The sequence below is a fragment of the Camellia sinensis genome, chromosome 2 (genome assembly GCF_055761805.1).
Source record: "Camellia sinensis isolate YWXY chromosome 2, ASM5576180v1, whole genome shotgun sequence".
Lineage (NCBI taxonomy): Eukaryota > Viridiplantae > Streptophyta > Magnoliopsida > Ericales > Theaceae > Camellia > Camellia sinensis.
Window position 1 is genome coordinate 147,580,806 of NC_138962.1, and position 19,625 is coordinate 147,600,430.

The 19,625-nt window shown below is 35.2% G+C and overlaps 2 protein-coding genes across 2 annotated transcripts; both read right to left on the reverse strand.

Moving 5' to 3' along the window:
* Nucleotides 1-1,092: 1,092 nt before the first annotated feature.
* LOC145819138 (PKS-NRPS hybrid synthetase cheA-like) lies at nucleotides 1,093-3,329 on the reverse strand. The gene is made up of 4 exons (XM_082913096.1): nucleotides 2,653-3,329; nucleotides 2,024-2,573; nucleotides 1,355-1,870; nucleotides 1,093-1,269 (listed from the first exon to the last, which is right to left on the reverse strand). Exons 1-4 carry the CDS (start codon nucleotides 3,327-3,329, stop codon nucleotides 1,123-1,125), a joined length of 1,890 nt encoding a protein of 629 aa, XP_082769222.1. The 3' UTR covers nucleotides 1,093-1,122.
* An 87-nt stretch (nucleotides 3,330-3,416) lies between these two features.
* On the reverse strand, nucleotides 3,417-4,438 carry LOC145819139 (uncharacterized). Its single transcript, XM_082913097.1, has 3 exons — nucleotides 4,376-4,438; nucleotides 3,974-4,000; nucleotides 3,417-3,839 (listed from the first exon to the last, which is right to left on the reverse strand). The coding sequence occupies exons 1-3, from the start codon at nucleotides 4,436-4,438 to the stop codon at nucleotides 3,417-3,419; spliced, it is 513 nt and encodes a 170-aa protein (XP_082769223.1).
* Nucleotides 4,439-19,625: the final 15,187 nt, after the last annotated feature.

Sequence of the window (19,625 nt, forward strand, 5' to 3'; positions counted from 1 at the left end):
TACCCTTTATGTACTTTAATTCAAAAACACTTTACGTTTACAGGTTATTTGGGATCCATACCACAGCTGCAGAGACCGGCATCCATGTAACCCGGTTACGTTCTACCATGGATGCTTAAAGTGCTTAGACGTTGTCGAACCTTATCATCCAGATAGAGTTTTGAGGCAGTTTGGCAGGGTTCAAACCATCCCAGATGCACCACTAGCTCCCAGTCGTGGTGCGTGAGGCAACATATCTGCACGATATACAGTCATGTACAGATACTTGGATAGGATCTGGGAGGCTTGGGATAACCACGTGTTATCTGAGCAACGGAGGAGCACACCAGTTCGTCAGCCTTGGCAATGTGTACCGGGTTACATGGATTGGTATAAGAATATCATGCACCTATATGTCGAGCACATTGATGAACCGCGTGTCCATGACCATCAGGATTTCAGCGAACATGCAGATGTAATCTATTATCCTCTCTTATGCATACATATGTAACTTACTCTTTTTTTTTCTGATATGTTCCCTAAAATGTGATATTGTTTTCAAATGCAGCGTATTGCACATGCACTGCAGATTTCACATCCTATTATTGACGCTGGTTATCAGGAGGGGATTCGACATCCTTATCGACTTTACCAGGCTATCGAGAGTATGATGCATGTCCTTGAAGGTCAGCACATTGACGAAGCTGGACCTAGTTCTGTTGGAGGTCGCTTTCCATCTTCAACATTGACATACAGTCGTAGGCCTAGGCGTAGGCATACAGCTGATTCGTGACATGTTATTTTGTTAGTTGATGAATTTTTTTTGGTGTTTTTTGTAAGATGACATTGTTGTAATGGTAACAGTGGTTAATATTTTATTATTATAATGGAATGGCAACAATGGTATTGTAATGACATTGTAATGACATTTTATTATTAGAATGGAATGGTAACAATGGTCCTTGATTTTGTAAATGATATTTTCTTATTACAATGGAATGGTAACAATGGTCGATAACATTCAATCCACATTGCAAAACATAACACATCAACATCAAAAACACATCCATTAATTTCTTCCATAATTTTAACATTGTCAAATGCATACATGTGTCATGCGACATCAACAACATCAAAAGTCTCTCAAGTAGCTACATTATCATGAATAATGTCCTTGAAATGTTGAATGCAACGCACATATGCATCATCCCAGTTGACAGCGCAAGGGTGATGGTATTTTCTCCAATTAGTGGCAATAGGAGGAACTGGATGGCCTGGCTGCAACAAAACCTGCACCAAATATTAATTGACTTAGTGGTCATACCTCATAACTTCTTGTACATGCACAAACCCAATTGATAAGTTTCTGTTATACCTGGTCGAAATGATTTCCGTTGACAAACCCAATGGCAATCTCACGTCTATCAAGTTGAGGTACTGGCACTGTTCTAAGAGGTAAAAAGGTGAGACATTGCTGTAAAGACAAGTGGTATAACACAAGATTGTAGCACGATGCAACAAGATGCCCCATGTCTGGCATAGTCATCCAATGTGAGTATCCAGGACTGTCTTCAAAGTATGACAATATGCTTGTCAATTCTTCAAACCTTTCATAGGACCCATAAAGTGTAATGTATTCCTCTTTGTGTGTGTGCAGCTCACCCAATAGGTCACGCCTAACCTGAGCCCAATCATCTTCTGTATGACCAATTGAAGCAGCTATAGCCCTGAAACCACAATTCCCATCTGCAGCTATATCCTTCACAAACTTGATGTATGGTTTCAACCCAACAGGGAAAGCATCAACATATGTACCAGGTTTCACTGCTCTAGTAATGTATGACTTCCCTTTCGGATTCACCTTCTCCTTTCCCTTAACAGGTCGCTTCTTCTTGGTTTACAGAGTAGAAGCTAATGTAGTGATTTGAGTGTCCCTAGGTGAGAAGGAATCATGTCCAAATTGCACTAACTCAAATGCACACGGGTCACGAAGGGTAGAAACATTGATCTTCTTATGATCCTGAGGACGTGTTTTTGGCTTCACCTCCGGCTCAACAAGAAAAGTGCTTCCCGGATATACAATCTCTTTCAACTTCTTCAAAAGCTCCAACCGCATGGTTCTATCACTTTCATTAAACTTGTTAATAAACAACTCTACTTCTGCATGACAAGTCACCCCCGTTTTCTCTTCTTTCTTGCATATGGAGATATGAAGTTGCCTCCACTGTGAGTGTATGGTAGCAAGTGGTATAGGACGATCTTGTCTGATATAGTCAGCAATCTCATGGGCGCAAGGTAAACCATGAGTGTGGCGAAGGACCCATCCACAAGCTTCAACATCAATACCAATGGAATTGGCTCTCTTACTCTCTACAAGCAAATACTCCAACGCAGAGATAGACACATTACCCCGTAGCTCCCTGAATTGAGAAGGTTTAAATTGATGTTGCACAACAGTTAGACTTTTCTCAAATGAAGCCTTGATATCAGTGTGTTGCAACTCAAGCAGACTGTGTATTTTCTCAAATGATGCCTGAAATGAGACTTGACATGAACCCAATTGTCTTTTAAGTTTTGCATGTGCACTCTCAGCCCTGTTCAATTCAATGTAAGTCAAGTTAAAATCAAGTACATGGCACTTATTAATAACATATTGAAGAAAAGTAATCTTACCGGTTCGTTGTAACATTACCACAATGCATACACGTGTCTGTCCATGCCGCCACAAATTTGTCCTTGTAAGGAACCAACCAAGTATCCATGACGTATTTAACTGCATCAGGATAACTACTGAATTCCTTAAGTACTGATTTAAGACGCTCATCGTATTGAATTTCAGAAGATGAATACACTACAGAGTTCCACTCATGGTTGAACTTCTCCCATTTCTGCTGTGTCTCAAACATTTTCTTGCATTTGGTCAACACATTCTTACTGATATGCCAACGACATAATAAATATCTGGCACTCAGGAATATCTTCTGTATGGCATTTATCAAGGCTAGCTCTCTGTCAGTAACAATAACTGTTGGCACAACAAACCCATCCATGACATCACGCAATGTAGCTAACACCCACGCATAGTTATCGACCCTCTCATACTGTAAGTATGCGAAACCTACAGAGAATGTCATTTCAGTTGATGTCACTCCCACAATTTCAAGAAGAGGAAGCCGATATCTGTTGGTTTTATATGTGCAATCCATAATTAATATACATGGGAAAGACCAAAATAAGTCCAAACTGGTAGGATGTGCCCAAAACAAGTCTGTCACAGTCATCGTGGACTCTTCAGACCAATGGCGCTCAATGTAGTTATACTTGGCCAATTCACCCAATAAGTGTTGCATTTGTGATCTTCCAACTCTCTGTACCACCCTGTTTCGATGGCATACATTGTAAATGGTTTTAAGTGTGCTTACATTGAGGGCATCTTGCTATTTCAAGGTTACTAGGATTTCTTTTGGCCGAACCATTCTCTTTGACATATCCATTAACAATGCTTTCTCATCCTTTGATAGCCTCCCCGCATATGAATGTCCCTCGAGGTGCTCCGCAGGTGGATGATTATGCAATCCGCATACTACGGTCAATGTCCATTCATCATGTGTGGTAAACCTGTGAGCCCTCATATCAAAAGGACAACCACACTTCTTCGTACCGATTATTCTTGATGTATTATTGCCATAATGTTTTAACTTCTTTGTTGCTCTATATTGGCCACTTCTCTCACAAGCAAGATACATCCTGGGTCTTTTTTTCCCTCCACCATAGTCTGATGTTTTGATTACAATGACCAAACCATTTCTCTTTCCAACTTCATGTACCCAGTTGAGCAATTCATCTTTACTTTTGAATACCTACAAAGTTAAATAAATATTATCAAACATTTACATTTGGTGAGCAATTCGAAACATAATCGTTATAATTTCGTAGAGTGAACCTGTTCAGTTGTGAATTGAGTGGTTTAATCTAACACAAAATCCGCGCAAACCTGACTTCCTTGAGTTGACACATATTCCTGCATATTTTGTATAACATTACAAATTTTTAATGGCATTATAAAGATTAATTTGCAATTTGAAACTGTAAATTTGGTATGTAGTTTGCAAATTTGGAATATAAAATGGGAAAAAAAAATTTACTTCATTCGGAAGTAGTTGTCCGAATTTATTTTCAAATTTCGGAAGTTGAATGTTGTAAAAGTTAACTTTGTTCGGACAACAACTTCCGAATTTAAATACCTTGTTCGGACAACAACTTCCGAAATTTATTACTTTGTTCAGACAACAACTTCCGAAAATAAATAATTATTTCGGCAGTAGATTTCCGAACCAAATAACACAATTCGGCCTTGGTTATCCGAACGACGCTGGGAAAAAAAAATTAAACTCACATTTCCTTCGCTCTGTTTCACATGAACACTTATTTGCTGATTTTCAGAAGGCAAATCCTCCATAACAATGATGTTTTCCCTACGAATGACGAAGGTTGATGAATGAGTGCATTGAGAAGCTGCAGTGCATGTGCAATACGGAAATGCCAAAGCCCTTTGGTTTCACTTCTAGCTCAATGAACTTGGAAGAAGCTATGAATGACTCTACTTTCACTTCTAGCTCAATGAAGCTACAAACACGATGCAACAGATGTGAACTCTAGAGGGAGGTGTGCATTGAGATGTTTTGAATTAACAATGGTGTCTAAAATAGTAATTTCACTTAGGGATACATTTGTAATAAAATTAAATATCATTAAGTGTGTGCAAAGAGGGTATTTGGTGTATGTAGATAGAAGCTCCCCCATGACGGTCACGTGCCCCCCCTTAATTTTTAGAAATTACACTTTTACCCCTATTTGAAAAATAATTAATTTTTAAAATTCAAAGTATGTCATAATTTTTTATATCTCACCTTCAAATTTTTTTTTTTTTTTTTTGGTGGACAGTCTTTGAAAAACCAACATGGTTAATCTATTAGTTAAAATTCTTACATTTTCATTATAAGGTTAGTGGTTCAAATATCTCAATTTGATTATTAATTGTATTTTCCATATTATTTATTTATGATTTCTTTCTTATTTTTGAAAATATTTATCTATATTAGTTATATGGTGTATTGATTTTCATTCTGATTATAATTCATTAGTTTCATTATAACATGATTCATTAATTAAAAATAAAATACAAATTTTTGTAATTTGCCACTCTAAATATTTAATTTTGCTAAAATATTTTCTTTAAATTATATATTATTTCTCTCTTTTCTCTTGTATCTTTCTCTTCCCCTCTCTTTTTTCTTTGGGTGTATTTTGGTGTAATTTTATCATCGGTTTTGGTTGGTAGCTCGAAATTTAGTGGCCCTAATGGCCCTAAATTTCCATATAAGGCAACAAAAAAAAAACAAGGCAAAAAAAAAAAAGAAAAAAAAAACAAACTTATCCAGAAAAGGAAATTAGGGCCATTAGGGCCACTGTTTTTAGGGCCACAATTCATTTTCCTTTTATCATTCTCATTTTTAATAATAATATGTGATCATATTTTAAATTATAATTATCATCATGTTCACAAAACTAAAATAACAAATCATATTAATAATAAATAAACAATCAAAAATCAAAAACATAAAACAAACAAATTAATTTGGGCATAACTTTAAAATTTTAAATATAAAACTATCTTCATTTTTAGTTATTTTACCCTCAATTACGGATTAAAATTATTTGCATTGCGACTATGATGTTAACTCAATGTTCCTCCTATGTCGAAATTCTATAGTGACTCTCTCTCTCTCTCTCTCTCTCTCGCTTTGTCTTCATAGCCGTCGGGTACAGGAGCATCACCGCCATCGCACCAACGTCAATCCACCATTGGAGCATCACCCCAGGTATCTCTCTCTCTCTCTCTCTCTCTCTCTCTCTCTGTTTTCTTCCATTCGCATACCTTCACACAAACCCAGCCCCAAATTGACCCACCTACCGCCATTGAGTTTAATACAGATTCCTCTTCCACCGTGAACAACCACCATCAGCCCCCTTTTCCCTGTTATCCCTGCTCCTCTCTCTCTCTCTCTCTATATATATATAATTGTTATATAAATTTGGCTATGGTGAGAGTATGCGATGAAATTCCAAAATGGGTTTTGAATTAGAGAAATCATGATAGTCTGTTGGATGACCTGGGTTTGGACTGGTTGTCTTTTGATAGTCTGTAGAGGACTAGTTGATCGACATCCTTTGTTGTTGGAGGCACTGATTTGGCCTTCTCAGCAAATTCTTCAAACTCGTCCTGTCAATTGCCATATATATATATATATAGTATTTAATAATTTGTGAAATATGCAATGTTTATTAGGGTTGATATCTTTCCAGATACAAGAGGAACAGAGCACAAAATTTTGTCACAATATAGGGATCGCATACACTAAAGATTTCCAAAACATTTAAAATTTTCAAGTTATACATAGTATAAATGCTACAACAAGAAGCTTTCCAGCAAAAGAAATATAACATAGTAGGCAAGGATGTATAATCCAACTAAAAGAAAAAGAACCAAAAACTCCCACCAAAATAATGTTAAAAAGTGCCCGAGACTTTTGGGTTTTCTTTGAGCTTCTATTAGTTGTTAGAAAAAGAGTAAGAGACATGGACAAAGAGTTTTGCTTTGAATTTGACTTATTGTGCATGTGTTCGATTTTTGTAATGGTTGTGATTGAGGGGTTCTAGAACTAATTTCGTAGAAATAATTTAAAACAAAAAATTTATATGTACTAAACATGTAAGCACTCTGATTTGGGCATATAGACTGAGAAGTTAACCATAAAAACCATCACATAATAGAGCATGGTAAGATGAGATGGCATATTGCCTGGATTTTCTTAATCGGTGCAGTAAGTGCATGACCATGGTTCAATCCCAAGTTACTGACAAGGGCTAGTTATACTTTTCAATATCAATAGCATGACTTATGAATTTTTCTACTTGTAAAGTGCACTAACCAGTTGTATGTTGCTTTGTGAGTTTTGATTGCATTAAATAATTCTATAAACTCAGTGTGCTGCTATGCAACAGTTTGTTGATAAATTCTACAACTATTACAATTCAATAATTACAAGTACTTTATTCATTAGTTATAAATCTATTGACTGATCAGTAGTTTTCCATTGGAAAACCAGAAGCATGTTAATAGAATGTGTTTCTGAGTTCTTTTATGAGAAATAACTACATGCAGTAGCATCTTAGTACTTTATTAATAGCTTTCAAATTTTCCATTATATGTTTTATGGTAAAAGCTTTTTATCTTTTTGTACCTTATCATTGTTGCTTCTTTAGTATTGAGGATAGATTTCTAATGTCAGTTTCATAAGATAAAATGATTTAGATAATTCAAAACATATGGATTTGAGGGGAAACAAAATAATGAAAAAATTGTTCTAAGAATTATGTTTTGACTTATAGGTTAGGATTAAATTTCCATTGGGAAGCAGAGGAACATTTGAGAAATGACAAAAAAATAAGATAAGGCGAGAAGTTTATCCTAGGAAGAAACAAGGTAAACTGGATGAAGCATATGAATTGTGGCTAATAATATCATGCCCACAACATAGTTGATATTTTGCATATGAGTTGAATAAGGCATTATAAGATCTTCTTTGATACTTTTCTTTTGTATTTTAGTTAGCATTCCATTTAACATATTCATATGGCTATCTGGTTTGGTATGATTGATTGGTGAGATATGATAGTGAGGATTCGTGGCTTATAAAATACATAACTTGGAATGATAGTTAATGCTCTATAGTTTTCTTCACAAATATTTGTTTTGATTCCCTGTTTTCTAAGTCTTAAGATTTGTAATTTCATTTATGATTTTTCTAAAATTGGAGCAGGGTGGTGATTTTTTCCCCATTTCCATGATATTCTTTAGTACTTTATAGTGCAGTACCTTACCTCTCTATATATAAATCTATGAAGGTGCCTTCAACTTCTACCTTTTGTTTAATTGGTTGTTGATTTTTTAAATATTGATTAAATTTATCTGAGGGGATATGGATTTAGTTATTGCAGCTTGCATCATGGTTCTTGGCTTGAAGACTGGTCGGTACTAATGATTAATTTTTTTTTTTTTACAGATGATTTTTGGCTTGAAATTGTAGATACCAGTTTTTTTTTTTTTTGGTCTATAGAGGACATTGTTTTTTGTCTACGGATTACTATTGTTCGTACATGTACTTATTGGCATGGTACAAATTACTTTTGGCGTGATATAGATTATTCTTTTGGCATGATGTTGTGGATATTACTTTTTTGTGTATAGAGGACATGGTTTTTGTATAATCCTCTTTTTTGTATGAAATTACATTTTTTAGGTTGGATTTTACTTGGTGTGCATGGAATTTTATTACATTTGTAATTTGACATTAAATATGAATTTTTTGGATGGTACAAAGTGAAATGTGTGGAGGTTGTGGAATGGTTAATAGTATAATCGATATATGTATTGTTTTCTTTATATACAAGATACAAGTTGCACTAATAATAGAACAAATATAGGTTGTGGAGAAATTAATTAAAAAAAAACACTAAATAAAGTTTGTGGCGATTAAAGATTGGCAGTCAAAAAAGCAAGCAAAGCTTTTTGATGACTAAATATTTAGTAGTCAAAAAAAAAAAAAACTTTTGCCGACTAAATAGTTTGTAGCCAAAGTAAATCAAGAATAGGAAAAAATCCTTTGCTAACTAAATATTTTAGTTATGAAAAAACATGGCATCCTTCGGCAATTAAAATGTTTAGTTGTAAACAACAACGGCTACTAAAACATTTCGTGACTAAATGTGACATAAAATGGCAACTAAAATATTTAGTCACTAAATGTAGTACTATTTGCCAATAAGAATTTATTGGCGACTAAACTTTTGGTCACCAATAGTTAAATTCATTTTTATGTGGAAACTTTAGGTGATTAAAATTTTGGTCGCCAAAAGGTTACCTTTGGCGACTAATAAATTTTTAGTAGCCAAAAGTTGTAAATTAGCAACCAAAAAAATTTTAGTATTCCTAACTAGCTAGGCGACTAAAATTTTTAATCGCCATTGACTTTCGACTTTTCGAAGACAAAATGAGACTTTGGCGATTATTTTTTTATAGTGTCAGTTTCTTAAATAATTTGAAAAGTAGGTCAATTCTCTAAATTTTTTTTTTTAAAAAAAAAATCTCTTTAAAGTTGATGTGTCTGTCATATGTGGGGTTGAGAAAAATGCTAAAAAAAAGTCCCACCCACTCATGGACGAGAATACAGGCTGATTTCCTGACTATGATATTTTCAAAACTTTATTTCCATTTTAAGGTGGGTTTTTATCTTTATTAACAATGTCATTTTTCAGAAAACGACTTTTAAAAAGCTGTGTTTCGCGATTAACATAATAATAAAATTTAAACATAGGAAACAGGCTGTGGAAAAGTAGATTTTAATTAAGTTTTAATTAATTCTAAATTAATTAAAAATAAAAACGGTTTTGGTAAAATCGTTTTTACACTAAATTTTTTTTTAATTTATATTTGTAACATAAATATTTTTAATACAAAAATGATTTTAAAAAACCACTTTATAAAGGGGTATTTTTTTTAAGGTCCCTGATATTATGATTTTATAGTATAAAGGACATCAAATATTTTCATGATGTCTAAGGTCCCTTAACAGCATCCAGAGAAATTTCAATCCCAGAGAAATTCTCTCCAGAGAAAATTGAAATCCAGAGAAATTTCAGTCCCAGAGAAATTCTCTCCAGAGAAAATTGAAATCCAGAGAAATTTCAGTTCCAAAGAAATTCTCTCCAGAGAAAATTGAAATTTCTCTAAGTACCAAATAAATCCAGAGAAAATTGTGGAAAGGAAATTTGTATGGCTATCCAGGAAATTTCTTTGACTTTGCAAATTTCTCTAGCTCTATTAACTACAATTAAACCCATGTCTAACAAACCCACAAACCAACAAATTTCTCTGGTTCAAAACCAGAGAAATTCTCTTCAAACCAGACAAACCAGAGAAATTCTCTCTATTTACAGTAAAGTTGTATTTTTATGAACAGAACTTGGTGATTGAGTTCAAAAACCAGAGAATTTCTCTGGTTTCAACCTAGAGAAAATTCAGTTAAAAAATCAAAGAATTTCTCTAGTTTCAACCAGAAGATCACTTTTCTCATTAATCTACACTTGGCTTCAATTTCTATTTTTGTGAACTTAAGAATATAGGATTTAGATCCTCCAGTACAACTGCATACCAACATTTCAATACTCAATGTATTGCTTTTTGTCAAAACATAATTGGAAATGCTAAAAGAGAACAAATACACATCCAGAGAAATTTCAGTTCCAAAGAAATTATCTCCAGAGAAAATTGTGGAAAGGAAATTTGTATGGCTATCCAGGAAATTTCTTTGACTTCGCAAATTTCTCTAGCTCTATTAACTACAATTAAACCCATGTCTAACAAACCCACAAACCCACAAATTTCTCTGGTTCAAAACCAGAGAAATTCTCTTCAAACCAGACAAACCAGAGAAATTCTCTCTATTTACAGTAAAGTTGTATTTTTATGAACAGAACTTGGTGATTGAGTTAAAAAACCAGAGAATTTCTCTGGTTTCAACCCAGAGCAAATTCAGTTAAAAAATCAAAGAATTTCTCTAGTTTCAACCAGAAGATCACTTTTCTCATTAATCTACACTTGGCTTCAATTTCTATTTTTGTGAACTTAAGAATATAGGATTCAGATCCTCCAGTACAACAGCACACCAACATTTCAATAGTCAATGTATTGCTTTTTGTCAAAACATAATTGGAAATGCTAAAAGAGAACAAATACACAGAACTGTACGTGTAACTTAGAACAAAGTAGAACCACACCAAGTACTTGACTCCATACGGGTATCCATCTTTATTGGAAGTTCATCAAACAAAATAATTACTGTGTTAGATATAAACTGTAATCTTCAACAAAGACGACTTCACCTAGAAGAATCTTCAGAAGTGAACTTAAGTGAAATACTATTGACGCAACTAGTGCCGATCAAAAATATCATAGAGTATAACCCAGCACCGTCGGAAGCGAACCTGGATCAACGCTGCACCAAAACACATGTCCAGAGCCGACGAAGTAGCTCGATGTCGCGGATCTTCAGTCCGGCGTAGGAGATGAAGATGAGCGCCTGGATCACGAGGGCTTCGGAGACGAAGATGTATGCGATTGCGATGAGAGGAAATGAGAGAAGGAGAACGAGACCGGGAATCTCCACTGGGTAAAGCTTTGGGAAGTATTGGAAGATGAGAAGGACTGAGAGTCGGGTTGTTGGGGATGGCAGTGGGTCAGATGATGAAGATAGTATAAAGGACTGAAATTTCTCTGTTGTATGTTTAGGAATCTTAGACATCAAAAAATAATTTTGTGGATCTCTTCCATTATGAAAAGTGGGAGAGGGACCTTAGACCAATTTTCCCCTTTATAAAACGGATTTAGAAAAACCGTTTTCACAATTTTTTTTTTTTTTTTTTTTCCATGTGGGAAGGTTGTTGGATTTGGAAACTAAAAGATGAGAAAAAGAGAGAGAGCAGCAATTCCAATGCATTCAAAGATTGCTTTCTTTAGAAAATCACAACACAGACAAAACATAATCTATATAATACTCCTACAAATCTCATCAAGAATCCACGCTCAATTACTTATTATATAAAACATATATTGTGGAGTTTAGGAAGTTGTTATTTTAGTAAGTTGTTTTAGTTGTTAGCTATTTTAATAGATTAAAATTTTTGTGTTTGGAAAAATAATTAGATTTTTTTATAATTAGATGTGATGTTTGTATTTTCAAATTAAAGGCTATTTTAATTTATATTTTCAACATAAATATTTTTTCACCAAAAATATCTTTAATACAAAAACAGTTTTAGAAAAGCTATTTTATAATCAAATACGTCACTCAAAATTATTCAAAAATTAATTTCAAAACTCAAATCAAAACTTAAAACCAAACTCTTTTCAAAATTCTATTTTTAAAAAATATTATTTATTTTATTATTTAAAATTATTTTTAGAATTATGATTTGAGCGTGGAGTCGTGTTTTGAGTCATGAGTTTTGAATTGAGTTTTGAAAAGAGAAAATTTGTTTGGTTATGAGTTTTAAAAAGAGTTTTGAGTTGTATTTTGAGTTTTGAGTTGTCTTTTAAAATTTTTTAGATTTATTTTTTTTATAAAATTTTTAAAAATTTCTTAATTTTATTTTTTTAGGATAAATATGTTATATTTTAAATATTTATTTATTTATTTATTATAATGTGCACTATGTTTCATACATTTTTGTTTTGTATTTTTTAAAATATTAAAAAATAGAAAAAAAATATTTTTTAATTTAACTATATAATTTTTATTTTAAATATTTTATATTTTTTTTTTTGAAATATCTTATTTTATTTTATAAAAATATTTTTAAATATTTTATTTTTTTTATTACGTGTTTGGTTACGATTTAAGTGCAAAATTTTAAAAGTACTGTGGAGTTTTGAGTTATGTGTTTAGTTATAAGTTTTGAAAATAATTTTTATGCGTTTAGTTACGATTTGAGACTTTTTTCAAAACTCAAAACTTTTTTCAAAATTTAAAATTCAAAAACTCCTTTCAAAACTTATAACCAAATAAATTTTCTATTTTTAAAATTCAACTCATAATTTCATACTCAAATCACAAATTCAAAATCAAATCATAATTTCAAAACTAAACCAAACACAATTCAAAAGTTTTGAATTTATGTAGACCCAAAAAATGATAGAAAGTTTTTCTAAAATTTCAAATCCGAAATTCTTATAATTTGGTCAAATGTTCTTATTTTACAGGGCCTTCCTAAGCTTATCACACTTGCTATTTGGTCAAATATTTTGATTTTACAGAGACCTCCCTAAGGTTATCACACTTTTTAGCTTAATTTAGGTTAAAATTTATAAAAAGATAAAATAGGTTAAAATAGTTAATTAAGATAAAATATCACATCAAATTCATAATCATTTCACTTTTCTCTCACAAACATCACATCCAATTATAAAAAATCCAATTAAGTTTCCAAACACAAAAATTTAGTCCACATATGTTTTATATAATAACTAACTAGCATATCATCCGTACTATGCACAGAATGAAATAATAGATTATTTAATAAAAACATGATAATCATATTTAATTTTTTTTTATATTTTGTAAAATTAAAGTTAACTGCAAGCTAGCCAATCGATATTTTCTTAATTGTTTAAAATTAAGAAAATCAAAAAAATTAGTATAAGATATTGATCATAAAGTTTTCACTAAAAATCTCATTTTGCTTCTATAAATGGGAGTATAAGATTTACATTATGTGTAACGCCCTCAAAATAAACCCATAAATCATACATTCAAGACATCCATAAACTTAAGAGAATAAAGCATAATTCTACTTATCAGAGTATTCATTACAAAAGCATTACATGTTGACATCAAAAGTAAACGCCCTACGGGCTTACAACTTTCAAAGTCAATACTTGGTCACAAAAAGAGAGTACTAACTCAAAACACAAAATAAGCCCTTGGCTTGATGTACATGTAATACACAAAATAATCACAAAAAGATAAGCCTTCAGCTTCTACAACCTCCCAAGCTAAGACCTTGGAGGCAGTATATCATCTGCACCTGAAAATGATGTCCCATATAGGGTGAGCCAACGCCGAGTAGAGATATGCTAAACATATTATGAGCAATAACTAAAACATGAGCATTCGATAAATGTTAACACTGGTCAACCAATTTACAACACAATCCAATTTCATGACAAATATGTCCATGTTCATTTTACTTTCCTTTGCTTAACCCATTTTCAATTCACAAACAAGGCTCAGAACCTGACCAAACAATTTAATGAGATTACAACTCATATAAACAATACTTCCATTTCAAATGAGATAATGACTCATATCAACAATACATCCATTTCAAATGAGATAACAGCTCATATTAAAAACACTTCCATACTTCACAAATGATACACAGATTTGCTGTATCAATGGAGTCCATTCCCTATCTCCTCCCAAATAATATCCGGTTTAGGAGTCCATCCCCTATCTCCTCCCAAACCGTGGAGTACATCTCCTATCTCCTTCTACACAATACAATGTATATAAACACTTATCATATACAAGATCAATCAATACACATATTCAATGTATTATTCCAACTGTCACATTCAATGACATATTCAACGTGATTAGTTTCAGTTCACCTAATCATCATGCAGTGTCTACAACAATCAAGACTATCCTCCACCAATAGCCCAAAGCAATTATTTCTAAACAGATAATAAATGCATCAACTGATAAATTAACAACATTTTCAAAAGTGAGTGATTAATCAATCCAAGTCCACCATTCTTTCTCATAACTTCTCAATTTCATTATTTCCAAGCCAATTTCATTATTTCACAATGAAAGTCATTAATTACAATAATGACTAAATAAAACCCAAATATGGCATTTTTCCTATTTTTCCAATATTGACCCAAAGGTCCAAATATCATTAATAAATGTTCATGACCTCATCTTAAGACCTATATACACATACATAGTTCAAGAGGGACGAAACCCCTCTTTTCAATATTTTGAAACCCTAACCCTCAAAATTACCCAACTTCAACATTACATCAAAATGACTACGAGTTTATGTCAAAGATCATAAATATAAGTAGTTATCCATACCTCAAATGGAGAGACCCAAAGGTGATGATGAAGAAATTCGAAATGCTCCAAAACCAAGGATTTTTGAATTGAAATGTAGCCCAAGCCAAGCTCTACAGTTTTTGCAAAGGAATTAAAGGAGAAGATCACTTAAGCTAGATGATTTCTTAGAGAGAAGTTGAAGTTTAGAGTAAGTGGCTCTCAAGTTTGGGTTTTGAAAAGTAAGAGAGAGAGAGAGAAAGTCGAAAAAGTGATCCAAAAAGTGATTTCGCGGACTGATATACAAACAGGTACGCTCGAGCGTGGAACGCCCCGCTCGAGCGTCAGACACAGACTTACGCTCGAGCGTCAAAAGCGCCGCTCGAGCGCCGGATGCACACTTCCAGAAGTTTTGCAGTCGATGGTCCCCGCTCAAGCGTGAAAGTGGACGCTCGAGCGTTCGATGACCTCCAGAACAAAATATTGGGAGATGAATAATCACTCTCGAGCGTCAAAATGCCCGCTCGAGCGGAGACGCAAAAACAAAGGACCCGCTCGAGCCTCAAAAGCCCCGCTTGAGCGTGAAGGCCAAAATCTGGGCATCAACTTTTGGTTTCTAAACACAACCAACCTGTTCCCAACCTGCCCAACACAACCCAAGACTCAAACACAAAGAGTAAAGTGTAGAAATGACAATAAGACAACGACCAACATCTACGGAACCGAGTCTGGAATACAATGAAACAATGAAGGGAAAATCGAGATCGCTATAACCTCCCCCCTTAAAGAATTTCATCCCCGAAATTAGATAAATAAGTTCCAAAAATATGATTTCTCAATTCTCAACAATATTACCATTCAATATTTCACAACCTGACCCACTACTGGTCATTCCGTCTCTTTTCAAGAGGCAAATTACAACATATGTTTACAACATGCATTCCTTTGAAATTTATCAATTTCAACACATATTCCACAATTCAATTACATATTCAATGCCAATCAATATATTTGCATTTCTAAAACAGAATTAACATATGCAATGCTAAAATAAACTTCCATTTCCGAACCATATTCGATGGCTATAACATTTCCACAATCTAAAACATATACAATGTTTTCAAAATTCAACAACATAACAAAGTTTTCAACACAAGGTTAAACATTATCAAACAAGTCCAGATATTTCTCACGGACCTCCAACTCACGTTCCCAAGTGGCTTCCTCCACCCCGTGATGTTTCCACAAAACTTTTACCAAGGGTATCGTCTTGCCTCGCAAGACTTGTTCCCGTCTATCCAAGACCCGCACCGGTCTCTCCTCATACGAGGCATCCTCATCTACCTTTAAGCCGGTCCAATCCAACACATGCGACGGATCCAGCTCGTACTTCTGAAGCATACTAACATGAAACATGTCATGCACCCCGGACAACTGTGGCGGTAAAGCTAAATGGTAAGCAACCTCCCCAATCCTCTCAAGGATCTCAAAGGGACCAATAAACCGAGGGGACAACTTCCCACTCTTCCCAAACCTCATCAAACCCCGCCTAGGTGATATTTTTAAGAAGACATGATCACCCACCCCAAATACCAAAGGCCTCCTCCTACGGTCAGCATAACTCTTTTGACGACTTTGGGCTGTAACAAGTGTCACGACCCAAACCCGGCCCTATGGGTTTAGTACCGTAACCGGCCAGTAATCCGAGATTACCGAAGGCCTGCTTAACAGTAGTACAGTAAAACAGAGTACAGGGCCTGGCGGAAGCCAATACAGTAATTAAACAATGCCCAATGAGCTGTGACAGTCTGCATGCAAAAAGACTTTCCAAACATATTTACATTCAGTGGAAAGGTATACACAAAATATACAATCATTCAGACTAGGGACTCAATCCCTTACATAACAGTACAGTAAACATTCAGTCTATACAATCCATTCGGTTATTACAAAACAGCAAGACAGTACAGAAGGGGGAGTCCTAAAACACCCCTAAGCCTTAGCATGATAGGCTTGGAACCTCGCAGTGAGGCACGGTAGTTGGCTTGACAAAACTGGAGTAACCCTGACGCTTCTAGCTGCGGTCTGGTGCCTGTACACCTACATATATATATGAGCAGTGAGCTAAAGCCCAGTGAATAACATAATGCGTAAAGAGGTTAAGAATGAATGTCCTTACAGTATGAAAACAGTTCATTTAAACAGTATTTCAGTCGTTCAGTCAATATAGTCATATGTAGTACATCCATTAGCATAACATTACAGTAAACAGTAGGTCTTAAAAGCCGAGCAGTAAATGATGGCCATCAGTCAGTCAACAGTAGTGGTTTCAATAAGGGAACCGACAGAGATTTCTGTCACAGTAACAGTAAACAGTAGGTGCTAAGGATGCCACAATACAGTTCAGAATATAGGACATACATTCAATCAGTTAATAGTAATCAGTTTAGAACAGTACAGTTCAGTTGTTCAGAAAATAATCATTTGTGAACATATCTTTACACAATCGTTACTCACAGAGTTCTGGGCTACAGTGAGCTAGAGCGTCTCCTAAGAAAGCCAATCCTACACAGTTAACAGATTGAACACACACTAAGCTACACAGTCGGAAGAGATAATAATTTAATCCCTAATTTGCCTCGGTGTGTTCCACATCTATATCCTCAATAAGATGTCTTAAACTAGGCCTAAGAATGCCTAGAATGGGATGAGGATGCAAAGATGTACTTTTAAAAGCATTTTCAAATTTTTCAGAAAGCAGGGGTTACGCTCGAGCGTAGGTCACTCCGCTCGAGCGGACATGCAGACAAGGGTACACGCTCGAGCGGCAAATCCCCCGCTCGAGCGTACTGCAAAAGTACTGGATGGGTAAAATCTCCGCTCGACGGACGCTCGACGCCCGCTCGAGCTTGAGACACATGCATCCGCTCGAGCGCCAAATACTCCGCTCGAGCGGACTGTAAAACAGTGCACGATGCTGGATGCTCAGATTCCACGCTCGAGCGTCACTTTACCCGCTCGAGCGGGAGTGCAAAATCTGGAAATTCCAGATTGCACTTCCAAGCTCAAACTCAAGTTCAAAAGCATAATTTTCAATCCTCTTGGGCTAATTTCTGGAAAAACACTTGTAAACACGTGGAATAACATGATTCAAAGCTCAATTTGAGAAATCAAAGCCCAAGGGTGTTTAATTCAAACCCAATTTCAAACCATTTTTCAAGAACAATCCTCAAACATGACATGCATGATCTTCAAATAACTTTCAAGCTTCAAAACATGCTCTAATGAGCCAGTTGATTCACAAACATGATGAAAACATGGCCTACACTCAAAACATGGACATGCATGTGACAATTTGCCATGAACTCAACTCAAAATCCAACAATACTAACATGCATGCAACAATGGAGTTCTAATACCATACTTTAAGATCAAAACTTGACTCAACTCTTCAATTAATCATGAATCATGCAAGAATGAACTTAAATTCCACAATCAAAAGGTTGAATTCCTTACCTAAAGCTTGAAAGGCAAGTCTAGAGCTTCAATTATGCAAGGGTCCTTCCAATCTACTCAATTTCCAAGCAAACCAAGCCAAATGAGATGAAACTAACTCTCTCTCTCTCTCAAGGTCGGTTGTGCACAAGAAATGGGAGAAGAAATGTTGATTCAATGTATAAACACAAGTCTCAAATGTTGCCTAAGTGATCCACTAGGGATGGCAAGGTTGTAATTAAGCCGACTATTGCAATTAGACTCATTTCAATCTAATTTAATCATACCTAATCAGTTTTCAGATAAATATACCATAAATTCACATTAATTCTACTGATCAAGGCACACTAATCAATTTCGGATTCGGCCGCCGATAAGGCCTTCAATTAGCAAGTTAAACACTAAAACATGAACAGATAGTCAAACAGTCAAACAGATGGATTATGCATTTGAACAGATACAGTCAGTCAATTAATTCCAGATTCCAGTCAGTCAGTTCAGTATTTTAATCAGTTCAATTATCAGTCGTAATCAGTTCAGTTTGACGGTAATCAATGTTTATCGGTAAGCAATGGTGAGGGTTATTACAACAAGTCTCTTACGGATAAGTTCAACTTTCTCCGTCGTCTCCCGAACCAACTCCTGGCCCAACAAAGGTGCATCACCCACCTCGGCCCAACAAACTGGAGACCTACACGGTCGGCCATACAAGGCCTCATACGGTGCCATATCAATACTCGATTGGAAACTGTTGTTGTAGGCAAACTCCACCAAGGGCAAGTGCCTCTCCTACGACCCACTAAAGTCAAGGACGCAACCTCGGAGCATATCCTCAAGAATCTGGATAGTACGCTCGGACTGCTCGTCAGTCTGAGGGTGATAAGCCGTGCTAAAGGTCAACCTAGTGCTCAAGGCACTCTGTAAACTTTGCCACAACCTAGCAGTAAAACGTGGATCTCTATCTGAGACAATCGACACTGGGACCCCGTGCAACCTCACTATGTCCCGAACATACAAATCTGCAAGATGGTCTACCGAATCTCTCACGCGCATAGGAATGAAGTGTGCCGACTTAGTCAACCGGTCTACAACCACCCAAATAACATCACTACCCCGCCGAGTCCTCGGAAGACGTACAACGAAGTCCATAGTGACATGCTCCCACTTCCACTTGGCAATAGGCAAGGGTTGTAACAAACCCGCTGGTCTCTGATGCTCGGCCTTCACTTGCTGACAAGTAAGGCACTTAGATACAAAAACTGCCACATCTTTCTTCATACCCCGCCACCAAAACTGGCGCCCCAAATCACGATACATCTTAGTGCCTCCCAGATGCACCGCAAGGCGTGAATAGTAAAACTCTCAGAGTACTTCCCCTCGGCAAGACTCCGGCACAAATAAACGGTCTTGGTATCTCACACTCAGGTCAGG

What these genes read in the sequence shown, in the direction of transcription:
- LOC145819138 (XM_082913096.1), bottom strand. Translation starts at nt 3,329, where the DNA reads ATGCAACACTTATTGGGTGAATTGGCCAAGTATAACTACATTGAGCGC. An exon ending in CTTTTCTTGTTGAGCCGGAG is followed by an intron (nt 1,871 to 2,023) that starts GTGAAGCCAAAA and finishes CTGTAAACCAAG; the next exon opens with AAGAAGCGACCTGTTAAGGG. An exon ending in ACGGAAATCATTTCGACCAG is followed by an intron (nt 1,270 to 1,354) that starts GTATAACAGAAA and finishes TATTTGGTGCAG; the next exon opens with GTTTTGTTGCAGCCAGGCCA.
- LOC145819139 (XM_082913097.1), bottom strand. Translation starts at nt 4,438, where the DNA reads ATGGAGGATTTGCCTTCTGAAAATCAGCAAATAAGTGTTCATGTGAAA. An exon ending in TGAAACAGAGCGAAGGAAAT is followed by an intron (nt 4,001 to 4,375) that starts GTGAGTTTAATT and finishes CAAAATATGCAG; the next exon opens with GAATATGTGTCAACTCAAGG. An exon ending in TGTCAACTCAAGGAAGTCAG is followed by an intron (nt 3,840 to 3,973) that starts GTTTGCGCGGAT and finishes TTAACTTTGTAG; the next exon opens with GTATTCAAAAGTAAAGATGA.